The sequence below is a fragment of the Emydura macquarii genome, unplaced genomic scaffold, assembly GCF_026122565.2.
Source record: "Emydura macquarii macquarii isolate MOO-44397 ecotype Brisbane River unplaced genomic scaffold, CSIRO-AGI_Emac_v2 contig_1253, whole genome shotgun sequence".
Classification (NCBI taxonomy): Eukaryota; Metazoa; Chordata; order Testudines; family Chelidae; genus Emydura; species Emydura macquarii.
The window spans coordinates 57,088,269-57,113,256 of NW_027131390.1; the positions used below are offsets into that span (position 1 = coordinate 57,088,269).

The window sequence follows — 24,988 nt, forward strand, 5'->3', positions numbered from 1 at the left end:
GGAGCAAAGGTCTCAAGTTGCAGTGGAGGGAAGTCTAGGTGGGATATTAGGAAAACGTTTTTCACTAGCAGGGTGGTGAAGCACTGGAATGGGTTACCTAGGGAAGTGGTGGAATCTCCATCTTTAGAGGTTTTAATATGTGGCTTGACAAAGCCCTGGCTGGGATGATTTAGCTGAGGTTAGTCTAGATGACCTCCTGAGGTCCCTTCCAACTCTAATATTCTATGATATTCTTGTGTGTTCTGCATCTCTTTATTGATGTGAAGTGACATTAACAGGTACTCAGTGTCATTGAAACTTGCTCACATAAACTACAGGGCCGATGTCCTCATGGTTTTCATATATATGTGTCTTTGCTGTAATCTGCCATAAATTACTTGAGGTAGGTACAACAAATAAGAGGCCCAGTCATCCAGTCACTTGAACATATGCAACTTCAGCTGAATTGAATGGGAACTGCATGTATGCAATTGACAGGTAAATAACTCCAGAAACAAACACACCAGTTTCTCAACAGTAGATGTGGGGATAACTTCGTGTGTGTTTATGGGAACAGGTTAAAAATTAAGAAAATGTTAATCTCTTCTGAGAAAAATCAAGTGGGGCTTTAACCTGCAACTCACTTGTATGCAGTTGCAATAGATCTGTTCAAGGGTTCTTTAATGCATAGATTCTCAATGTGTGGTATGCGTACCCCTCGGGGTATGCGGGACACAGGCAGGTGGTACCCGGGGAAAAACGGAGTGAAGGGGAGGCGGGCGGCAGCTGCCGACTTCTGGGGAAGCCAGTCCCAGCTGGGAGTCAGGTGGCAGCCGCTAAAGGGGAGTCCCAGCTCCCAGGTGGGAGCCCAGTGGCAGCCTCCTGCGTCTCACGAGCTGGGCCTGCAGCTGGGTGGCAGCCACCTGCGCCCTGGCTCCAAGCTGAGGGACATTCTCCAGCGCCCTGGCTTGAAGAAGACAGGCAGCAGCTGCCTGCCCACATCCCTGGGTCCCAGCAGGCGTGGAAGCCTCCTCTGCCCCAGGTTGGATTGGCTGGCAGCCAGGTGGCAGCCGCGTGCAACTTGCCCAGGTGGCAGCCCGCTCCCTGGCTCAAAGCCCAGTGCCCAGAAAACTTGTCAATTTCACTGCTCTAGCTGAGCAGTTAAATTGACAGCTATGACAGCTCCAGATCTCACCAGTTACCCTCTTTTCCTATCTCTCTCTCTCTCTCTTGTCGTCCTTCCCTGTCCCTCTCTCACCCCTTCCTCCTCTCAAATCTATAGCAAAAAATGTGGCACAGCGCTTTATATTCCCCAGAATTGGCATGCCGCTTAAAGCCTCCTAGCTTTGGTGGTAACCCTACCCACACTAGATCTGACATCTGTCATATCATGGCCTTATATACTCAGCCCTTCTTCCAACATATGGCTCACATTAGTCTGTAAATATAAAATCCCATGGAAAATTGAGTGTTGAGGTACTTCTGAAAATTTTAATAAGTTAAGGGGTACTTGCTACTTAAAAGGTTGAGAAACACTGCTTCAGTGCAGCATTCTGGACTTTCTAGGCTAAAGCATTTTTTAAATATGTTGTAATTTCCCAGTACATTTTTTTCAAAAAGTGAATTGTACCTCTTTTTTCTTAAATCCATAGTGAAACAACTTCCAAATTCCCCTCAGATTTTGACAAAAAAAGAAAATCCTTTCATACCACAGATCACGTGGAATTTGACACATGAACAAGATTTTCTTGAGGATGCAGGGGAATGTAAAAACAATCTCTTAAAGTTTGTTTCAAATGAAGTGACTAGCATCTGTTTATAATATTTGTCAGATCCAATTTTGACTACTCAATGAGACTCTCATAAGAAATAGACTATTGCAAACAATATAAAGATACTGGACAAGTTTACATGTTGTCGATATTGATAAAGGGACACCATAAATGCTTGGTTTCAGAGACTGTTCCCAAAGGTTGGAGCTTATTCATTTAAGATAAAATGAGATAGTAACTACCTCTAGATGGCACTGTCACATACAGTTACCTAATGCTAGCTCTGTAAATGACAACTGCATGTGTGTTCAAGACTAAAAACAAAAGCATAACAATCAGTTTTATAAGCTGTTCTCACAAAAAAGGGCATTAAAAACAGCGGCTCGTTTGTTTCTATATATAAATCAATTTTCTGTGCTTTTCCCTTCCTGGGGTGATATTTTGTGGGAAACAATCCAACAGTAGGATGTTTGTGCTCCTATTAACACTTCTCATTATTTCAGTGTTCTAGACAACATGCACTATGCATGATTACTATGGAGAAAAGCTAGGAGTACAGCCTTTGGTTGATCCATTCACATGGCAGTGTTACCTTATGTATGGGCTTGTAATTCTAAATGGATTTGTTCCTCGCATCAGGGTTTATCAGTATTCATAACTAGCAGTTGTATTAGGTTGTAATCATGTCTTTTTGTTCTCCGGTATGAGACTAAATGTCCTTTAGCAGCATTTCTAAAGTGATTGGGGCATGACTGGGAAGGGATCGCAGTTCAGACAACCACTGAAAGGTCTCTTGGATTAGAGTTCTGACAGCCAATGAAAGCTGTGGTTTTTGCATGTTTGTTTGGCTTTTAAAAGTTTCTGCACTTCTCCCACTCTTATGCATACAGTGAGGACATTTGAAGTCTTCCCTCTTTTACTAACTCTTTGATGGAAGGAAACTCTGCTTAGCTGTATATTTACCTATAACGTGGCAATAAAGAAGCTGCATTCAGACCTGCTGGCCAGAGGGTGCATGTAGTGATATATAATATCTGGAGGAAGACAGAGTAGTACATATGAAAGGGATATGCACCCATTGGGAAAGCATAAGTGCAGCCTGAGTGCTCTTGCTGCCTGTATTTCTTGATCAGTCTGCATTCTCCATAACTGGAAAGGCCACAGGGAGAAGTTGTTTTACAATAGCTAGTGGCAGATGGTAGCTATTTAAGACTGGGAAAAACAAACACTAAAAGGTGGTGGCAAAAAAAAATGGAGCAATCAAAGATTTAGATTTTAACTACAAACTGTCATTCTGTACTGAATAATAAAACAAACACAAGCTCTGTGGATATTCTGCAAGCTGACTTGCAAAGGGGGAAAACGATTTATGTCCTTTTTACTACTTTTTCATTTGTGTGGATGGGTGGAAGGCTTGAAAAGTTTTCTCCTTTGTATTTTTTTTAAGTTGGAAAAATCAGATTTTGTGTAGCCTGAAAGACTCAGTGAGTGACTACAGAATTAGTAGAACTATGATATTGCTGATACCAAACATGTGAGATCTGATTAAGTGAAATGTTTTTTATTTTGATTGTTACATTCATTGTTTCTTTTTTTAACATCTATTTGAGTGGGGCAAAAAATTTAAGGATTTAAGACACCCTTCTTTTATGTAAAGTTTGATACTACTCATCTGAGTAATTCAAAAGAACTTCCAACACATGGAAGACTCGACTTGATATTCCTAAAGCGGAAAACCTAGGAGGAAAAAATACTATCTTTTGTGAAAAAATCTTTGAGGATAGTTAAATAATAAAGCAGACATATAAGGGCATAAATTCCTTCCCTCCTCCCTTTCTTTGCAATTTACCTTCAACAAATGCTTTTATTTAAACATAGAAGTACATTCCAAGAAGTTGAAGAGCCGAAACCACAGCCATACCAACTTCTTAGTCAGTTTTCTCCACCAACTCCTCCTTCTCATCACTGCATCTAAAGCAGTTCTGATTAGCAAACAGGTGCAAGCTTCAATAAATAAGTTTGCTCCCTGTTTTACCTCACCATGTCTACCCAACAGGAGCAAAACAGGCCCCTGATATTCCAGTAAACACACATGTAACAAGCCAAGTTAGCTAATCCTTTGTTTTCCAAAGATGAAGTCTTGTTTTTAACCATGGCAGCTGTTTTGAGGGGGGTATCAATAATTTTCAGCTAAAAATCAATGCTTTTTTAAACGTGTCACAAATTGCTGTAGTAACCAAAACATGTTCAACCTAATATAATTAATATTGTTTCAAAGTCAAAATGCAAACTTTTCTTTGTACACGGAAAAAGATAATTAATGGCAAGAACAAATGAATCCTAGCAGTGATTAAGTCTCTATTAATCTTGAATATATGAGCTCTCCTTGGGAGTTGATAGTTGCGGATAAGGAGAGAAGTTTTAGCAGTTTGTCTTAGAGCAATTCACTCTGCTGACAACTACACATAAAAAGCCCAGTCTTGCCGACCTTGGTGATGTGAGTAGTGCAAATGAGTTGAATGAGACTGCTCATAAACAGAGGTTACAGTATCTGGCCCAAAGTTTGAGGAATTTTTTAGGGCTAGGTAAACTGTTTGCTGCAAAATCTGTATGTATTTGGATATTTCAGGCTAGTCGCTGAGTTAAGATCCATTGAGTGTTTGAAGTTGGTGTGCTCTGCATGTTCTAGATCAAAAAGTCCAAACTTTATGCAGCAGAGAATATTTAGTAGATTGTTTTGAAGTGTTTGATGAATAAGGCTGCTCAGTCATTGAAAAAACATCTTATCTTAGTCTCTTCAAGAAGGTTATGAGTATTGTAGGAGATAAGCCTGGCTTTTTGTGATACTGAATGTGTAATTCAGGTGGCACTTCTAAGAGTCGAGATCTCTTAAAAAAGCTGTACTCTAGAAACGATAACATATATCAATTGCTATTATATAGTGGAGCAAAAAGATGCTTCAAGCAAAACTAATGTGATATAAAATATATCTATTTAGAATGTAAATAGGTCAAAAGCTTAGTCTGAAATGTAATTTAAAAAATTTAACAATCAGACAAGAAATGAGCATCTTGACAGTATAATGTGGAATAGATCAAGGAATTTCCTCATGATTTGAGTACACAGGAAATCTGAGACTTTCAACGTTTTCTTAAGTAGCATTTCTGTTGATAATGTAACAACCATGTTTTTAAAAATATGCTTTTTCAAAACGTGTTAGTCTCAAACCCTTAATGTAGTCAGTACACTACGCTATACAATCAGAGCTGCAGAAGACCTGTTATGGATATTGTTTAGTCCATCCGCTGGCATTGCAGAATGTTCTATAAGTCCTGTTTGATATATAATGATACTAGGCTTCCTTCTGCAGCCTATTTAAATGACAGCCTCCATGAGTAAGACACCGGTACTAATCCGGTACTGTGGAAATACTGAAAAGCGATGGGCACTTCTGAAGTCTACCTTGAAATTTAACTGATGCTGATTTTTATTAAGTAAATATTTGTAGTAATAGATAATAACTGGGATTCTATTATTATAATTTTATTTATTTTAAATAAGCTAATAGCCATTCCTGTTTTTCTAAGAACAGGAGGGACCACAGAGCAGGTATATATTGCTGCTGGCAAGTCTGTTGGATGAAGGTCCTTTCTTGGTCTACAGCCAAATTCTACAGATAGAGGAACTGGCAGACTCCATTTAGGAAGTTTCTGCATTGTCTGTTTTGATCCAGCCAAATGAGACATTACTGTAGACAGCAAGACAAATCTGTGCTAGCTGTGGTAGATAGTGGGAGACTTTTGAGGAAATCTACAAAGCATTCTTGAAACTTTTACAACCTCAAGAAAACTTCAGATTGCTGAAGATAGCAAAAGAGCTTGGATGCAGAGATCTCTTTATCCCTCACTTTTTGCATTAGACTCTATCACCTATTGCTCTTTTTGTAAGTTTACATGATAAACTAGCAGCCATGGCTAGAGGAGAGCAAAAGCTTTGCTTCCTTAAACTGTACTGGCAGTTCACATCAATCATAAAACTGCAACATCACTTTTCTTTTAGAACTAGGCTGCTCCTAAGAAGGCACAACCAATTGTGTGAGATTTTTGTGATGAACCATTATGTGATTTTTCACAAACTTCTTTTTCTCCCTGAGGTGCCTAAGTGCCATGTTTTGATAAGGTTACCAGGGATAAACAGCCCCCCAAATTACGGGAGCGGTTTGAAGGGTGCTTTAAGGCATTAAGGTGGTTCATGTATATTCCGTTCTAAGACACAGTGTGAGACTTGGAAACGCTATCTCAGAAAAACTTGGCAAACTACTTGGAAAAACTTGGCAAATTACTCAAATTCTTAACCACTTAATACTCCTTATTTAACAATTTACTAATACAACTACTTGAATTAAACTTTTCTCTTACTAATTTACTTTGTATATAATTACAAACAACAAAAATTGATTACAGTGATTAAATTCTAGACACAAAACTTACTAATACAACAACTAAAAAACTTAAACAATTTGTTTTACCACAAATCTTGTTCCCTTATTCTGTTACATATTCTTAGAACACAAACAAAGCTAAGAAAACAAAAAAGACTTATACATACAACACTAACAACAGTTACTATTACTGTTACACTTACAATAGTCCCTGGAACACAAGTAGAATTGGTATACCTAAACCAGGGGTGGGGAACCTTTTTTCTGTCAAGGGCCTGATGGTGGCCCTGGCGGCAGGGGAGAATTCGGCAGCGGGGGGGAATTCGGCGGCGGCGCGGTTTCACGGCAGCGGCAGGGTTCCGTGGGGGGCGTGGGGCAGTGACCGCCGCCGAAGTCCCACCGCCGCCAAAAAGGGGCAAACGGCGGCAGGGTTTCGGCAGCGGGCACTGCCCTCCCCATGGAACCCCGCCGCCGCCGTGAAACCGCGCCGCCGCCGAATTCCCCGCCGCCGCCGAACTCCCCCCCGCCACCATGGCCAGACCAAATGATTTTGCGGGCCGGACCAAATGATACGGCCCGCGGGCCGGACGTTCCTCACCCCTGACCTAAACAAACATTGATATTGATTACTCACCACATGTAAAGATGAACTCAGTAGCAGCAAAGTTAATAGATGTTTCATGACCTGGTCTTTTTATTTAGAATTCTAATTTTTCATTCAGGTGGGACCTCTGTTGTATTCACACCTAGCGTATTTTCATCCAGGTGGAACCTCTATCGTATTCACACCCAGGGTATTTTCATCCGCAGGACAAGTCCCAACGGGTTATCAGCTCAGTTATCTGACTATTCTAAGGTAATGTAGAAGCGACGAGAGCTGGAGAGAGACAGGCACGATTCAGGTGTACCCCTTGGGGAGGCTCGGTGGTCCTCACGACAAGGCTCTCTAATCTTTGCTTTGTCTGACAACCCTTTTATCTCCACTCCAACCTATACGTCCGCCAAACTAGTTATGGGTATTCCTACGTCACTTTGTCCATCCCTCCTTGGGAAGTCCCCAGGCCAGAAGTTTATCCTTGACCAGGTATAACTTACTAAATAAAAGTTGCAGCAACTGCAAACTTCCAAATTTGAGCCTAGGAACTGCTGTGCTCGCAAGTTACCCCTTTTTCAAGTTCAGCCGGTTACTTTTCGGTCAGGGTTTTTGCTGCCTCTGAGCTCCTCTCCCATGGGGCTTACAACTTGTACCTCTTTGTCCATTCTTGAGGCTGACAACTTCTCCTTATCTCCTACAAAAATAACTAGGAACAGTTATAAGAACAGATGGTTACAAAACCTTGAAATATAATGAACAATCTTCAATGAACTTTCCCATTCATCACATATAAATCAATTGTTCCTTTCTCAACATGGACTCGGGGCACACACACAATTCGATGGATTTAACCCGTTACGACACTCCCCCCTTTAAAATAATTTTACTAGAGCAAAGTCGTACATATTTTTCTTTGTTAGAGTGTTGCTTTAATTTCTCTAAAGTGGTGTCTAAGAAAGCCTGCTTTTTAGAAACTATTACTTTAAAATAATTCAAACCTTTTCTCTATGAGGCTGCAGGGAATCTACTTAGCGAAAGCAGCTTTGTCTTAAACTTAGGGCAAAGAAGAATGTCCTAAAGCAGTGAACAACCCTGTCATGCGTTAAATATTTTATTGGTGGAAGGAAAATGAATAGACAGCAATAGATGAGAATTGTGATTTACCAAAACAGAGATTTGCTGTCTTTGTAGAGAATTTTGTCTTGTTTTGTTTTTTTGTTTCATGCTACTCTTTGCATGTAATATACAAATTAAAATCCGACGTATTCCATGTCTTTGATTTCTAGATGATGTCTGATCTAAGAGAAACCATCACATGAAACTTGCACAATATAGCATATACAAATTTTACTGATCTGTACCTCAAATGAGATATTGAGTGTCAAATGAGACAACAGTAGACCCAGAGTATAACCCAGCATGCAGAAGTGGGTTAAGAAAAGCAGAGTAATTAATTCCTGGGTAGCTTGATGGCTCTCACTTTTTGTGACCTCAAACCAAAGCCATCCTTCAACCAAAGCAAGAAAGGGACAGTGCACCACCTGAACACAAGATGCCATTTCCAAATAACTGAAGTGTGAAGAAAACCTCATGAATATCAACCACAGAGATCCGGAGAGCATCACTGGTAAGTTGGAAGGACAACTCCAGTCTGAACCGCAAATTCATGAAATCTTTTCAGTGCAGCTAGCCTGAAGACCCAGATCTCAGCTTGAAATTGTGTACAGCACTTATCCAGTAATACACATGAACAAAAATATTAGATCTTTCATAAACTAAATTAATTGGTTCCCCAGCCCTTCAAACCATCCATTATTGTATTTTTTTCAGCATATAACACTTTTCTCCAATAGATAAATGTTTATTCTTATCAGGGATGGAATGAATGAGTGTTGGAGACCCCAGGTGATTTTTGAAGGAATGTGAGAATTGACAGAAAAAGAAAGATGTGACTTCAAATGTGATAGTTGAAACTGTAAAAATACTTTTGTTTTCAGATAAAAAGCCTGCCAGTAATGCAGGCAACTGCTGCCTCTCCCTTCCCATCCACAGTGAGTGGAGAATTGCTGCCAAGTTTCTTCCTTCTTTCTGGATCTCTTTGCTGGAACTGGACTCCCCTGCATTCTGTGGCTTTTTTTCATATTTGTAACCCAGAGGAGGTTGTGCCTCGAAATGCCAGCGTTCATTGATATAACTTTGAGGTTTCTTAAGACTGAACTTTGTGATATAAATACAGCCCTTCAGTGGACAGCCTGTGGAGTGGGATCCAACTTGCAGCCCTTAAGGAGGAGTGTCCCTGAGAAGAAAACTTATATTTGATTATGAATTGAAAATGTGTACCCTGTGTATGCCCTGTGACTTACTTGAATCAGGCTTGTCATTATGGTGGAAGGAGTTCAGGGGCACTTCCTCCCAGTGCTTCTACTGTAACCCCAGAAGTCCTGTTAAGAGCTGGGAGCACTCTGAGCTACTGCTGTCCCTTGTTTGCTGCTGTTGGCCGCCTGCTGTATTGGACAGAAGGGAGGAGAGTATAGAATTAGTTGCTCTGTTGCCTGCTTCCCTGCTGGGTTGTTGGAGCAGTAGGAGGAGTAGGACAGGAACTTGGTTGGCTCTGCCTCAATCTAGGGCAGTTCCTGGCAAAGGATGGCTGCCCTCCCCCACACAGCCACTCAGGGCAATTCAGGAGAGGTAAAAAAAACAACTGAAAGACAGCAACTAGTTACAGCTCCTTGATTCTCTGGATTAGCTGGCTATGGTCCCCTTACACCAGCTAGGGATAGGCAGAGCACAGCAGGCCCCAGCTACTTCCCATCCTCTTGTGCCCAGGAACTGCTGGGAGAGAGGAAGTGTCAGCTTCATTGGATCTCTGACCTCTGGGCAGGGAGAATCCCCAGCAGGCTTGCGGCATTTCCCCTCCCATGAGCAGTGCAAAGGAACCAGAACAAGACAGAGAATCCCTACGTATTGATTGTGTCCCTTTTTGAAATACATTTGGTACTCAGGCTGCAAAGATCTGATACTTCTGAACTAGGTGTACTAGTGCTTTAAATGTAATATACTACAAGGTGCTTTCCTTTCATTTTGCTATTGGTGGAATACAATGATGGAATTAGAAACTGCCCTCCATTTTGGGGAATGAGGAGGAATCATTCCCTATGTTCACTCAGATCCATAACATTTCTCTTTTCCTTTTAAAAAAAAGAAAAAGTTTTAAATAAATGAAATGTGTTCTACCACTAGGGTATCACAGAAAGGATACACATCACTAAACAGAGAGAAACAGAAAGGCAAGAAAAAAGTGTATTAAATTGAAAGGTGCAAAAAGATATTCAGGACAAACAGTTTTCCTTCAGAAAAGGGAAATGCAGCCAGAGTAAAGCCTACAGAATGTAGTACAACATATGGTAGGTAAAGTGTAACATGGAAGTTCAGAGAGCTATGATGCACATTGAAAACAAATAGCAAGACAAATCAAATAATAAAACTTGTTAAGTATGTCAGAACCAGGAAGCCTCTGAGAATCAGAGAGTCTGCTAGATTCACTAGAAGTAAAGGGATCAATTAAGGAGAATAAAGATATTGCAAATACTAATATTAAAAAGGTCAAGCTACTAATGCAAATTCATTGCTGGTGAAAGTGAAATTATCCTTGTGTAATCACTCCAACGTAGAACAATTCTTTTCAACATTCTGTGGCTTTTAAAATAGCAGAATTAACAGTATTGTGCATGCTTTGGTTTCATGACCTGTGTTCATGTTTAGATGTCTGCTCCAATGAGGACCTTCCTGAAGTAGAACTGGTGAGCATGCTAGAAGAACAATTACCACAGTATAAGCTACAAGTGGACTCTCTGTATCTGTATGAGAACCAAGATTGGATCCAGTCCCCCACCTGCTATCGCCATGTCCCCAAAACCATCTCTCCTGTCCTTGCTGAGGAGACCTTCCGTTACATGAGTGAGTATTTCTGGTCATCTCTCAGAAAATCTTTAGATCAAGTGAAATGAAGGGATTAAAATGTACTCTATTACTGAAAATTTCAGAGCATTCTGAACACAGGCAAAATAAAAACCTCTGTTCAGTGGGAAGTGTCCCTAATTCACTATTCCAAGAATCTGGAGTCTGTGCACAAGCAATTAAGAGTTGCTATAATGCTCTGGGAGTCTTGAGTACAGTCCTGTTTTATTGCAATTGAAGTCTTTTGGGCTGCATGTAGGAATTGGGAGCAGAAACAGTATTAGTGCATATGGTTCCCTAAGCATGATGACAGCAAACCTGGAGTATACTAGGTATGTATGCTCAATGTCATGCATAGTTTGTCCCAATTATAACTTGTTTTCTGATTATTTTTGTTTTAAAATATTATATGGCAATGTAAACACAAGTGTAAAGAGATGAGATGAGTTCCAGAGGGGTAGCCGTGTTAGTCTGTATACAGCAAAAACAACAAGAGTCCTGTCGCACTTTAAAGACTAACACACTTAATTTCCGCAGGCATAAACTTTCGTGGGCTGTAACCCACTTTGTCAGATGTAAGGAGTAGAAATTACATAGGAGGTGTGTATATATATATATACATATCTAAGGGTAAGTAACAACAATGGGGAAGGTAGATAAAAGCGAAGTCCATTCAGTCAGAGTAGATGAGGCCTATTCACAACCATTGATTAGGAGGTGAGAACGTGTGAACAGTGACAATTACTTCTAGTAATGAGATAACCATTCCAAGTCCCGATTCAGACCCAGTTTGATTGTGTCAAGTTTGCAGATGATTTCTAGCTCAACAGTTTCTCTTTGAAGTCTGTTTTTGAAGTTATTTTGTAGGAGTTTTTTTTGTATGGCAACTTTCAAGTCAGTGACAGAGTGTCCTAGGAGATTCAAGTGTTCTCCGACTGGTTTATGGATGTTCTTATTTTTTATGTCTGATTTGTGTCCATTTATTCTTTTGCGTAGTGACAGTCCAGTTTGGCCAATGTACATGGCAGAGGGGCATTGCTGGCACGTGATGGCATATGTTACATTAGTAGATGTGCAGGTGAATGAGCCCCTTATGGTGTGGCAGATGTGGTTAGGACCTGTGATGGTGTCACTAGAGTTGATGTGTGGGCAGAGCTGACAACGGGGTTTGTTGCAGGGGTAGGTTCCTGGATTGGTCCTCTTGTAGGGTGCATGGTTGCTGGTGAGTATTTGCTTCAGGTTGGTGAGCTGTCTGTAGGCAAGGATAGGTCTGCCTCCCACAGCTTGAGCGAGTGAGGGATCATCTTCTAGGATAGGTTGTAGATCCTTAATGATGTGTTGGAGAGATTTTAACTGGGGACTGTAGGTGATGGCCAGTGGTGTTCTGTTGTTTTCTTTGTTGGATCTGTCTTGTAGTAGGTGACTTCTGGGTACCTGTCTGGCTCTGTCAATTTGTTTTTTCACCTCTCTAGGTGGATGTTGTAGTTTTAAGAATGTTTTATGGAGAACCTGTAGGTGTTTGTCTCTGTCTGAGGGATCAGAGGAAATCCGGTTGTATCTTAAGGCTTGGCTATAGACAATGGATCATGTAATGTGTCAAGGGTGAAAGCTGGAGGCATGAAGATATGTATTGCGGTCAGTTGGTTTTAGGTATAGGGTGGTATTAATGTGACCATCATTTATTTGTATTGTAGTGTCCAGGAAGTGGATTTCTTGTGTGGACTGGTCCAGGCTGAGGTTGATAGTGGGGTGGAAATTATTGAAATCCCAGTGAGATGAGATAAGAAAAACATAAAACCCACCTTTTCTGCCTGAGCCTTATATGCTGTTTGAAGGTTAACAGGCCCATCATCTGGAGGGAGCCATGTAGGGTGACCAGATGTCCCGATTTTGTAGGGATAGTCCAGATATTTGGGGCTTTTTCTTATATAGGTGCCTTTAACTCCCTACCTCCTGCCTGATTTTTCACACTAGCTATCTGGTCACCCTAGAACCAGGCCACTCTGAGCTGGGCTGGGGAACTGCCAGCAACCCATTCACCCCCTTCGCCAGAGCTGGGCTCAGGCAGACCCTGGGAGACAGGAACAAGCAGGTAGGGCACAGGTCCCCACAGTGCTTTGGGCACTGCCCTCAGGACTGAGACCCAAAACAATCCCCATCCACCACCCCCTCATGTTTGGTCCCAAGAGCCATTGTCCATGCAGCCCCCAGTGCTTCCTCTCTCCTAGCCCCCATTGTTCCTGGTGCGTCCCCCTCTCACCGCACTTGTAACTGTTTGCAGCTCAAAATGGCGGCCAGTTTGAATTTGACTAAATGCCCAGTGGGGCGGGGAGAGGCATCTCCTGCTGTGAAGTCATCACATTGGGGTACAGTCACCTCTGTCATGTGAACAGGGAAGGCGGGGGGTCCTGTGTGCGGGTTGGAGAGCCCACCACTGTCCATTCCCAGCCCAGGCGGAAGTGCGTCGTTGGTCTTGTCACTGCCTGCTCCTCTGGGCAGCAGCCATGAGCAAAATGACACAGTTCTGCTGTCAAGCCCGCCTTCCTGAGCTGCCTCAAGAGGGAGATTGGGTACCAGGAGGAGCAAGCCCTACGCTCGCACCCACAGTTGTTAGAGAGAGGGAAACTGAGGTTTTATTGAACCTTTAAATCACACACCCTCAGCAGTCAGTTGATGAAGGTATTAACCTGAAATATCCTTAATGAGATTCCAAAATGCAGACGCCATGAGAAAGATAGTTCATGCCTTAGGTGAAGCTGTACTGCTATGTATCATTCCACCCCCACCCTCCTTCTCCACCAACTAGAGTTGAATAAACTGATATTTCTTCCGAGGGGTAACATCTAAGCATCACTGGTAGGCAAAGACTCCCTAGACCCAAAGGTTTAAATCACAGCGGGGTTATACTGGAGCTTTACACCTCTGAAATAGAAAAACTGGCTACCAGGGAGCTGCAGAGGTTAAAATCTTTCAAATGAAAACAAAGTTGCTGTCTACTCTGCATGAACCTTAATGATCCCATGTCCCTTTTTGTAAGAGTAAGGGTTTGCCCTAATGCCTATTGCCAAAATGTTTCTTCCTGTCATGCTGTATAGTGGGTTACTGAATGCCAGTTCATTGCCACCTTCCATCTCAGAGGTGGCTGCATTTCATTGCTGCTTTGTTTGTATAGGTCCTGATGCAATGAGATACTGAACAACCACTGTTCCTATTTGTCGTTCAGAAGTAAGGGTGCTCGGTATCTTGGTGGACTGAACTCACATGTAAAGTGCTTTAGGATTCTTTGTATGGTGGAAGATTCCATGTGAACGGCAAATATTTTTAACTGTGTAAAGCACGAAGGATTCTTTCTCCAAGAATCAGGCACCACAGACAATACTGAAGAGGTTTATTCACGATACCGGGAAGTCTGATAAATCAGCTTCAACTTCATGGTGTTACAGTGGTCAATTATATACACTTTCTTATCGATTATATAGTACGTTTTAAATTCTTTATCTGTTCACTTACAAATACAGACATTGTCCCATCCAAAGAGAACAACAGTGATGATGATCATTACATACATGCAGAGACACTTTAATCACTCTATGTACATCAAGGATGCTAGGGATACATTCGGGGTGGTGGTAGGGTGGAGGAAGAAGGTGGGGGGTCCTTACATATAGGTGGCAGATGAGACAGAAATTCTAAAAGCAAATGTGCTGTTCTCATTGGAATTAGAATCACTAAGAGGACATCTGGCTTCCTGAGCCATCGGATGTTTACACTAGCCATTGTCCTTGGGGCTCAGGTATTTTCTTTAACCATTTAAATGAGTTTCGACCTACAGCTTGTTAGCTGAAAACAGCCTCACGCCTTACAACTGCAATAGGAATCTGATCATCATTGATTGTCTGCCTTTGCAGCATGTGAAAATTCAAAGTGACTATCAGTGTGTTTCCATCTATCTTGATAATAAAGCTAACAGCTTTTCAGAGAGAAAATGGACCAGTCATAGAGCATTCTGGAGGAGTCCTTGATTTGAATTTATTAAAATGAAATGGCATAGGAGGCTGCCCAAAGGATTGAATGTTGTGATGGGAGAATGTTTTAGTATTTTGATGAATCAGGAGGGGAGCAAGATACATATTTTTCCCAGGAAAATAGGGAAATCAAATGATTTTTTTATGCAGCAAGTGGAAGGAAACAATTTAGAAGAGGTTAATTTCGTGTTTGGACATAATATAATATTAACTGTGAAACAGTAACTTTTCCTTGTACATGCCTCCACTGAGAAGATTTTGTCAGTAGTCTGTGGGCTCTCCAGGGTGTATTGTAAACAAGAGCAGAGTAAATAAAAAGGAATTATCTAAATTTGGCTTGGGATGATGTGCCACAATCTTAATAGAATTTTGTTTTCTGTGTCAAAGATTCAGAATTCTATCTAAATATGGAAGATGTTTAAATATTGACTAAGCTGCATTTTATTATCCTACTTTTCTGATAAGAGAATTTAAAAAACAAGTAAAGTGAAAGCTTACACAGCAATATGCTTTAATCAGTAGGGTGTATTCTTGCCTCTGAGTCCAGAAAAAATTGAGACCACAGTTCACTTAGATATGAAAACAGCTTAATCCAAAGTGAAGCTTTACTGAGGTACTTTTGTTGTCACTATCTGAAAGCCCAATTTTTGTGATCAGTGGCAAAGCGTCCTCAGACAAGAAGCCCTTGAGCAGTCCATCAGATACTGAATTTGCAGCCTTCAGGGTAAAGCAAACAAAATCCTCAGAAATGTAATTGTTCTATTAATTGATTGTAATCAAGGCAGTAAAGTAGGTGATATTTTTTGCAAATAGACAGTAATTTTACTTAGTTATTCATTGGGATTTCTTCCTTCCACAAAAATCCCTAAAATGGGACTGAACATGACTTTCCAATGGAATTTATTTTTTCTTAAATCTTAAAAGAAGAACTTCAAAGGAAAAACATAACCTAATAAGGGAAAGATTATTGGAGTCACTGTAGGAATATTCTTGTAGTTTTCAAAATAATGTATTCCCTAACAAATACCGTGAAACTCCAGCCAGGTCAGAAGAATTATTGTTATTGAGAAGAACTACTCCATTTTGTGATTTTGAGTTCCAGGTAGTCTGGATTTCTTTGTATGTTTTTTTATTTATTATTAAGATTTGTCCAAACAATGGTCAACACGAATAACAGGAATTAAAAAGATCAAAATTACACACAATAAATAATAATTAATCCTGTCATTAATTACTTGGGCACACCTGTTGAACTCTGGACACTTTCAACAAAAGCTGCAAATTATATTTATTTACTTTGTCATTTCGCTGGCGCAGACATTGACTCAGACTAGCAAGCAGTGGATTCTGAGAGACCTGATACCACTGCCTACAAGTCCAATCCTACTGATAAACAAAAGGGCCCCAGCCAAAAGCAGCTGTACCAGAGGATATGGATAGAATTGATCCATGTACATTCATTCATTACAAAACCTAGTTAGTGCATAAATGTAAACAATTGTTCTAGTGTGGAAAACCCCCTTTGCTGAAGTGATGATAATTGGGAATAAAATAATAGAAGGTATGACAGTTTAGGGCAACTGCACATGTATTCCCTCTGTGTGATCCCGCAATGGCACCCACTCTAGGCTTCCGGTTCCCCCGCAGTTGCCTCTCTTAAGTGGAGATGCATCTCTCTCCTTTCTGATCAGAGTATTTCCAGGCAGCACAGCTCCCTGATTATACTGTAAATTCACCAGCAAAGTGAAACTACCTAAGCAGCCCGACTTGCTTTGTCTTCAGAGACTAGTAACAGTATAACTTTCCACAGTTAAGCTACCACACGGCTCTTTCTATGCAAGCTTAATCATTGTTAGGGGGGAAAGCATTATAGAGAAAACATTAAAAACAATTAAAGAACCTAAATGCATGCTAATAAGCTTACCAGAGATCACCACAACTCCATCATTAGGGCTGTCAAGAAAATGGTCCTTCAAACCCTCTTCTTGGTCAAAAGTTCATAAGAGTCTCAGCTCAGAACTAGTACACTCAAGAAGAGCATAGTTCATCCTTTATACAGTTCAGGGTTCTTTGATCTGGAGTTTCCAGAAGCTGGTAATTAGTAGACAATGGGTTTTCCTCAAGGCGAGCTTCAAAACAATGTTCTGAGGTGGTTCATATCCATTCACCTCATCCCAAGTATTTCCTAGGAAATCCACGTCACACACATTGTCTTTTTGGTGCTCTGAAGTTCCTAATCCTTCCTAGAGATTGCATCAATCAGTCTCCTAGAGGAGTTGCATACAATTCCACAATGACACATACAAATTGCATTTTTAAGGCTTTGTCTACACTAGCACTTACGTTGGCAAAACTTTCGTTGCTCAGGGGTGTGAAAAAAAACCCTGAGCGACATAAATTTTGCCATCATAAGCGCTCGTGTGGACAGCGCTATGTCGGCAGTAGCTGGTTTTATTATGTTGACGGGAGAGCTCTGTCCTATTGGCATAACTCAGCTATATGAGTGCTTATGCAGATAAAACTTTGTCACTCAAAGGTTGGTTTTTTTCACCCTCCTGAGCGACAAACATTTTTCCAGGATAAGGCCTACTCCAATGGACCCCAGAGATATTAAACTTAATTCATTAGGGTTTCATTGGGTTTTCATTAGGTTCATTAGGGTTTATTGTAACTCCTTAACTCCAGGATGTTGCAAGATATTGTCATATCTGTCACAGAAGGAACTACTAATTAGTGTTGCATCAAAGATTCAAAGGCATCTTTTAGATAGGTTTCTGAAAAGAATAAAGCAGGAAAGGTGAAGCCATTAATAAACCCAAAAGTTATATGCTAATCTGTTACACTTGTGTAAATCCTGAGTAACTGAATTGACTTTAGTGAAATTATTTCAGATTTATACCAATGTATTGGGAGTAGAATCTAACCTACTCACTGTAGGAAAAGGTATAAGCCAATCTTTGCAATATACTTTCAGCTTTTTAAGAGATCTGAAAAAAGAGCTGTTGTATGCTAGCTACAAAAGTTTTTCTGAGACCCTCTTCAAATCAGTATTGTTACTGTAAAAATGACAGAAAGTATATTGGGCCCAGTACACTAACAATAGCTTAGATAGTATTTATACAATGACACTGTATTAAAAATTGAAAATTTGACACTATGGGCTTGTGTACACTGGTAATGAGTTCTACCAGGATGTGATGTCTAAAACACGCTAATGTATTGCCCCTTTCATTCATCTGTGTAGACCCAACTGATGTGCACTAACTACGTGTTAATGCTGGAAGCTACTTTACAGTACGTTAGGGAATCTTTAGTGCATACCAGCTGGGTCTACATGAACAAATTAATGTGCAACACATTAGTGTGCATAGGAAATCACACCCTCGTCAAACTCATTACCTAACAGTGCAGACAAGACTTATGTAAATTTAATACCTTATCCACTGTGAACATCACAGATAAGTCTGAGACAAGGTATTGTTTACTGGGTAGAATTCTGAAACTTAAAAATGCATCAGGGAATACTGGAGCTCATACTGATTACCAGTAGGACATAAATGTGTGTACCTGGATGTAAACCATAAGAGATAATGAGTCTGAAGGAAGTGATTAAAGGAAGAATGATGGTCTTTACACTGAGCGGATCTCTTTGGACTATTCCATCTTGTTTAATGAACTGTACCCATTGCTGATCCAGTGCAAAGTGATTCCAAGTGGAAACCAAATATACCTTGTCTAGTCACATATCAGTGGGAGAGAATCAAGCATGATGAAAATGCAAACATACGGAAAGCAGTGTATGTTGGTCCAATAAAAGATATTTCCTCACCCACCTTGTCTCGTCTGTATGTTAGGGCAGATTGCGGGCAAGAGATTGGTCCAAAACTGTGGAAATAGATTAAAATCATCCTATCCTGGAGGGGTGTTTTGTGTTACATGTACATTACAAAAGCAATGTATGAGTACATCTTTGAAATAGAATCTAGTTGTAGAGTGCCCTGATACATAATATTTAAGCATTTGCTAGGTTTGATTTCCATAATTCTGTACCAGCTCATTTCTGATGAGTTTGGGGTTGAAGCTTTGTCTTGTGCTTTTAGGAAAGAAAATGTGATTGATAAAGCTTCTGCAGCGCATAATGTGGGCCAATTCCTAAAGTTTGTGTAGCATTAAATCCTAATCTAGGGAAAACCCTAGATTATTGCTGTTGAGCTCCTCCTTTTTATGGCCACTGCTGCCTGAAGGAATGTTGGTTTAATAAACCACTGAGTACACACTGGGAAGTGCTTCTCAGTGAGTCGCAGGAGGACTCTGTGCTGCAACAGGAGATGCTAGCTTAGTAACCCTCTGCTACAAAGCATCTTTTTTTAGAACTACTTTGTATATGTGAATGGAGACAGCACCATGGCACTAGACAACAAGGACACTAATGAAAATGAAGAGTTGCTTACAGTTTTTGCTATGCAAGGTAAGTGAGTGTGAGACAGAGGAAAGCACAACAAACTTTGTGATCGTGTTGCTAAACTGTTTGGAAATAATGAGGGTGGAGCAAAGCATCAAAGCCATTCTTTTTCTATAAATTATCAGTTGCCAGTCTAATATGTATTTGTGGGCAGGGTGGAACTCCCAAGATTGATTGAATATTGCACCTGTGTACTGAATGTAAACTTTTACTAAGAAGGGTGAGTACTGATTAGGACATTGACTAGTCCTGGTTAAAATGACATATGGTAGGAACATTTACCAAAACAGAGCTGCTTATGCTCTTTCACCTGCAATGGCTGAAGCTTGTGTGCGTGCCCCCATGAATCATCAAGACTAGTGAGCAAGATAAGGCTTTGGAGCAGGGGTAATCAATTATTTTTTTGTCAAAATCCAAATATATCTTGGTCAAGATATAGTCAAGGTACAGACTCTAGAGAAAATGATAAACAATAATGATATTAATAAGTAAATAGATTTCGGGGTCAAAAGCGTCTGGCAATCCAGATTTGGCACACAGTCTGCCTATTGATTACCCCTACTTTGGAGTCTCTTCTCCTTTCGGTAAATACATGCGACTCTTGTTAAAGTAGTACAGCAAATCCCACCCTTTGAGTGTACATCTTGCTAATAAGATAGGTGAATATTTGGCATTTGCTAAGGAGGCTTTTCTGGTTCTGTCTTGCTCAGATACACAATTTGTAACTTAGTGTGATAAGTTCAGAGTTTCAAAAAAAACAACAGAACAATAGTACTGACTGCAGTGAATTATTCAGAATTTCTGTCGGTGAATATGTAGCTTATATTTTTGTCAAAGGTATTTAAAGCAAGGTGGATTGATTTAAATCAAAATCACCAGGAAAATCATTGATTTAAATGAAGTTTCCCACCGATACTTCTTCACATATTTCTTAAACAATGGTGCAAATCTAATCACTAAAACATGTTAATTTACAATTCAGTACAGTGTTTTACAACATCTAGGAGGTTATTCTTTGTTTGATGTTTTAAATAACTTGATTTTTATTAATTTAGGAAATAGTATATAATCATTACCTGTGTCAAGTTGCAGATGCAGCAGCAGTACATTAGGAATGGTCAGAACTAAATCACACACTCAAACACAATAGCACTTATATTTTATTAAACTAAATCTTAAATGTTATATAAATGTTTCACATTTGCAATTGCAGCAGTCTCCTGAGTTGCCAGCTAACAGCTGTCCTTATAAATTTTATTAACTCTAACAGACAAGTCATCACTAAACGTACACTGTCCTTAAAACTTGTACAACTAGCTCTCATCTTCCCCACTCCCACTGTCATTTTTATTTATAGACTGAAACAGAAATACGAGTTTTCTGCTTTTTCAACTGCCAGTCATTTTCTTAGCTTTGAGTGAATAATACCAAACGATGAAAATATTCTCTCTGTGCCTGCAGAGGAAGCTACTGTTGTGAAAAGTTGGCTTAGTAACTGAAGGAGCTCTGTTTCAAGGTGCCTGGCTAATGATTTTCACCAATTCAGGGGAGTGACTTTGTTCAAAACATCATCAGTAAACATACTGTTTAAATGGTTCTGCTCCAGCCCTGAAATTTATTATGACTGGTGTCACGCTGGCTGGATTTTTTTGGGGGGAAGGGGAGGCATTTATTATATTATTTAATATCAATATGTCAAAAATCATACTAATTCATATGAGATATGCCATGTCAGATACTTTTAGGCTATAATGTGCTAAGTAAGATGATAATGTTTATGTTCATGGGTTATATGTGTATTGGAAGTTATGGATATGGTTGATATATCTGTATTTCAAATTGTGCTGTGTCTGAGACACACTCCAGACAGGATGGCTGCAGTGATAGCCTGCTTAATAGCACAATTAAGAAATTCACAGGTACAAGGGGCCCAGGGGGAGAAGCCAGGGATATACCTGATGAGTCACCAGGACTTACTCATGTGACTCTGGACTCCACTTTGGTTCCTGCAAAATTCCACAGGCAGCATAGCGCAGACCAAAGGACATAAAAGGCAGCTGCCCGGGATCCATTTTGTCTTCAGTCACCAGTCTTTAGTCTCCAGCCTACCTCTGGATCAACTCATCTACAACTGAACTGAAGCTGTGAAACAAAGGACTGGGACCCATCCGGGTACTGGATGTATATACCAGAGGGACTATACAAGCCTGCAAACTCCACAATTCTTCTGGAAACCTGATATATATGGACTTTCAAATCATTTGTATCTATTTGATTGCTTTAATCCTTTAACATTTCTCTTACAGTTTGTTTCTTTCTTCTTATAATAAACCTTTAGTTTTAGTTACTAGAGGATTGGCTGGCAGCATGGTATTTTGGGTAAGATCTAAACTTATATTGATCTGGTACTGTGGCTGACCCTTTGGGGTCAGGAGAAACCTTTTTGGTAAAGAGCATAGAGTTTTAAATAACTGGTCTCTTTACTGGACCTAGTGGCTGATGGGAGTCAGAGACTGAAATGCAGTAAAGGGGCTGTGTATATTTGTATTTTGGCTTCTTGATAACCAGTGTGGGGAATCAGAAGCACTGTTTGTGACTGGTTGGGAAGTCTGACTTCAGTGTCACCCACCAGTGTTGGGAGAATCTGCTCCCCTTTTACAGCCTGTCCTGACCTTCGCATTTTCAGGGGGCTACTTTAGGCATGGACGGGTCACAACTGGCATAACTGAGAAGTGATTTTGAGATGCCCATGCCATGGCAGCATCATCTTCTTCCAAAGTTAGGCATCTACCTTTATATCTGGGGTCAAGAATATTCGCAAGAAAATGAGGTGGAGTTAGTGCTTGATCCATTTGCTTCTTTATTGCCTGCAGTTTAACTTTCTAGTGAGGTATTTCTTTCTTCAATGTCTCTTGAAGTGCCTTCCAAATTTCAACAGCATCAGCAATGCACCAGCAATTTCTCTGAAGTTTGTTTAAGGCTATGGATATAGGCTTCAGTATACTGAGCATATCCTCTACATTCCTCTTTAATCCAATGTTAGATACTTTGGATGAGATACTTTCATCTATTTTATCATGGTTTTCTTCACAAAGTTTTATGAGAATAGGCCAATTCTTAATAAATTGTTCAAAACAATCAACCACAGAATTCCATCAAACATTTTGAGGGAGAATTAGTTTGGATCCTCCTGCTGTCTTCAGTGACGATGAAAGAAGATGCTTGTTACGGAAGTATTTTGCAACTTCAACATTTTCTTTTATTCCTGGAGAAGATGTGCTTAAGTCTTTGGCTAAAGGATGCATTAAATGGGCACTGCAGCCATACGTTATTAAGGAGCATCCTTCTGTTTCTTCTTTTAAGTATCTTCTCATCTTTGCCACGTTTGCAGCATTGAGTGAATAATACCAAACAATGAAAATCTCTGTGCCTTTAAGACAGTGTCTTAACTGACTCCTCTGCCTTGCTTGGTCCAACTCCACCACCACGTAAGCACAGAACAACAACAAACCTATCCAGCCTGTGTCTTTCTTTACATATGTGACTTTAGTCTTCTGAGAAACTGAAACTGAAAGCCCAGAACTTTCAAAAAGCAAGAGTTGGACAGACTAGAGACATTTTATGAGACTGTAAGTGTAGGTTTAGCATGTTTGTGATGAGATTTAATTGTAACTGTTATTTTTTTAAATGAGAGAGAAATTTAGTATTTTATTGATTTTTTTTTTATCCAATCTTTTTGATTTTTAAAAAAAACCATTGATTTTTATCCATCCTGATTTAAAGGCTTTTAAATGAGAGGTTAAACAGTGAGAGCTGCTTTTCTCTGAATGTGCCTTGGAAAATATCCCTGGCATAATGTGTCATTAGTAGGTATAGTGTGTCAGGGAAAAGAAATTAAATGTCCTTGGGCTACACAAGGCAATCCTGTTTTCCTATTTCTGTGTGTGGGTTTTGTTTTATTGTCCATTGTATATGGATGTACTACAGACATTATTCTATCTTAGTGATACCTGGTGATTTGTTGTTTGTAATGTACATGACAGGTTGCACACTTAAATGGTTGTGTATGTGTATTGCATTTACCTGTACATACAACAGAGGTGTGGGAGCACTTGTGTATTTCACATGGTCATAGGATTAATTGGAAACAATTACATACATTGTTCAATCCATAAGTATTTACTGTATGTAAATAAAGAAATCTATTACTTTGAAAACATAACACATAGTAACTGACACATGCTTATGGAAGCCTAGTTATATTTCAGCTAGAAGTCATGGAGGTATAAAGAGACCAGCAAGGAGGAATAAAGCACATAGTAAGGTCATGGGAAGATATGTGCTGTATACCTACTATTATGAGAACTAACACTAGAACAAACACACACAAACATGAACTTGTAATAGAAACTGAAAAGGGGGGAGGAGTGGGCAGTAAATGCCTGCTGAGCTATTTGGGTGAAAAATGTCTGATTTAGGGATTGGTTTTGTTTCACTTTTGAGGGAAGAGTTTTAAAAAACAATTCACTGCTACTTTGTTCTTCTCCTTTGCTGTTCTTTCCTTTTCTCCTTTCTTCTGTAGCTCACTGCATAATTATTCCTTCCAAACTGAACACCAAATTACTTTCCTCCAATCCTGGCCTGTGATCCACTGGGTTAACAGTGAATTTTCTCCGGCTACAGCATTTTTACATATTACTGTATATTTCCTAATCAAATGCATCCCTATGTAACAATTGTGTTTGTCCCAGATTGGGGATAGTCTATATTCTATACTTGGGCACTTTGTTTTAATTATCTCTTGTTTATATCAAAACACAAACAAAAAATTGGTTTAAAGCCTCTTACATAATGCAACGGCCAACTTACTTTGAGAAAAGGGGGTATCAGTGCTGATAGAAGAAAAAATACCATTTGCAAGGAGTAATTTCAGCACAGGTTCATTGTCACATGTGGTTGATGGAAAAGTTTTGTAGCTTCTCCTAAACTTTTATTGCTACTTTAATTGTGTTGCAGCTTGCTTGCAGGATCATAAAAGCTATAAATGGAAAAACTTTGTTTGAACATAGGCTACCACCTATACCCATCCCCTGTAATTGCAGGGTATAGTTCCCCTGTTGGTGGTTGTATCACATAATAAACAGATAATTTAAAAACATAATTCATTTCTGTTTGTAAAGAGCTTTTGAATCCCTTGACAAAAGTATTTTAGAAGTGTTAATTCATGCATTTTATACATAAAATCATAATTTCACAACAGTAACTGAAAAATAAATTCACAATCTATTTTCTTAACTCCTAATTCTTTTTCTGTCTCCTCCTCTCGCACTTTTTTCTGTCTTTCGTTTTCTGCTCTCCTAGCTCTTATTGAACTTCCCTCCTCATCCTTGGCTGGATCTCACAAATTTGCACAAGGTAATTCAGGTTTCTTTTCCATTTTCATCTTTTTCTTGTAAGGACAGAAGATAGCAGGTGTGGTACTTCATATTTTTGATGTTCAGTTTTGATCCACATTATCATTGATTCCTCCTTGGTCATTAGAATTTTTTCCTGACTCGACCCTATGATTAAAGGATATTAAAAATGCAGTTTCTCTTCTAAGTGATGCTTGTTATTTATAATAATTTTCAACAGCATCTAAAGCTCAATCAGACACTATCTCTCCAAATAAGACATGGTTACCACCCCAAGAGTTTGTGCTAGTTGGCTGTCTGAGGTGCAAATGATACATGTTTTCCTCTTATCCCATGTAACCTT

At 39.8% G+C, this 24,988-nt stretch overlaps 1 protein-coding gene across 4 annotated transcripts in view; it reads left to right on the forward strand.

Moving 5' to 3' along the window:
- TRAK2 (trafficking kinesin protein 2) overlaps positions 1-24,988 on the forward strand; it is a 67,659-nt gene that overhangs the window by 15,901 nt on the left and 26,770 nt on the right. For 2 of the 4 annotated variants that reach the window (XM_067548898.1, XM_067548899.1), the window contains exons 2-4: positions 8,074-8,414; positions 10,550-10,744; positions 24,593-24,646. In XM_067548898.1, coding sequence (XP_067404999.1) covers positions 8,378-8,414; positions 10,550-10,744; positions 24,593-24,646 — 286 coding nt within the window. In that variant the 5' untranslated portion in view covers positions 8,074-8,377. The remainder of the gene's footprint in view (positions 1-8,073; positions 8,415-10,549; positions 10,745-24,592; positions 24,647-24,988) is intronic. The other 2 variants (XM_067548900.1, XM_067548901.1) reach the window with 2 other exon arrangements.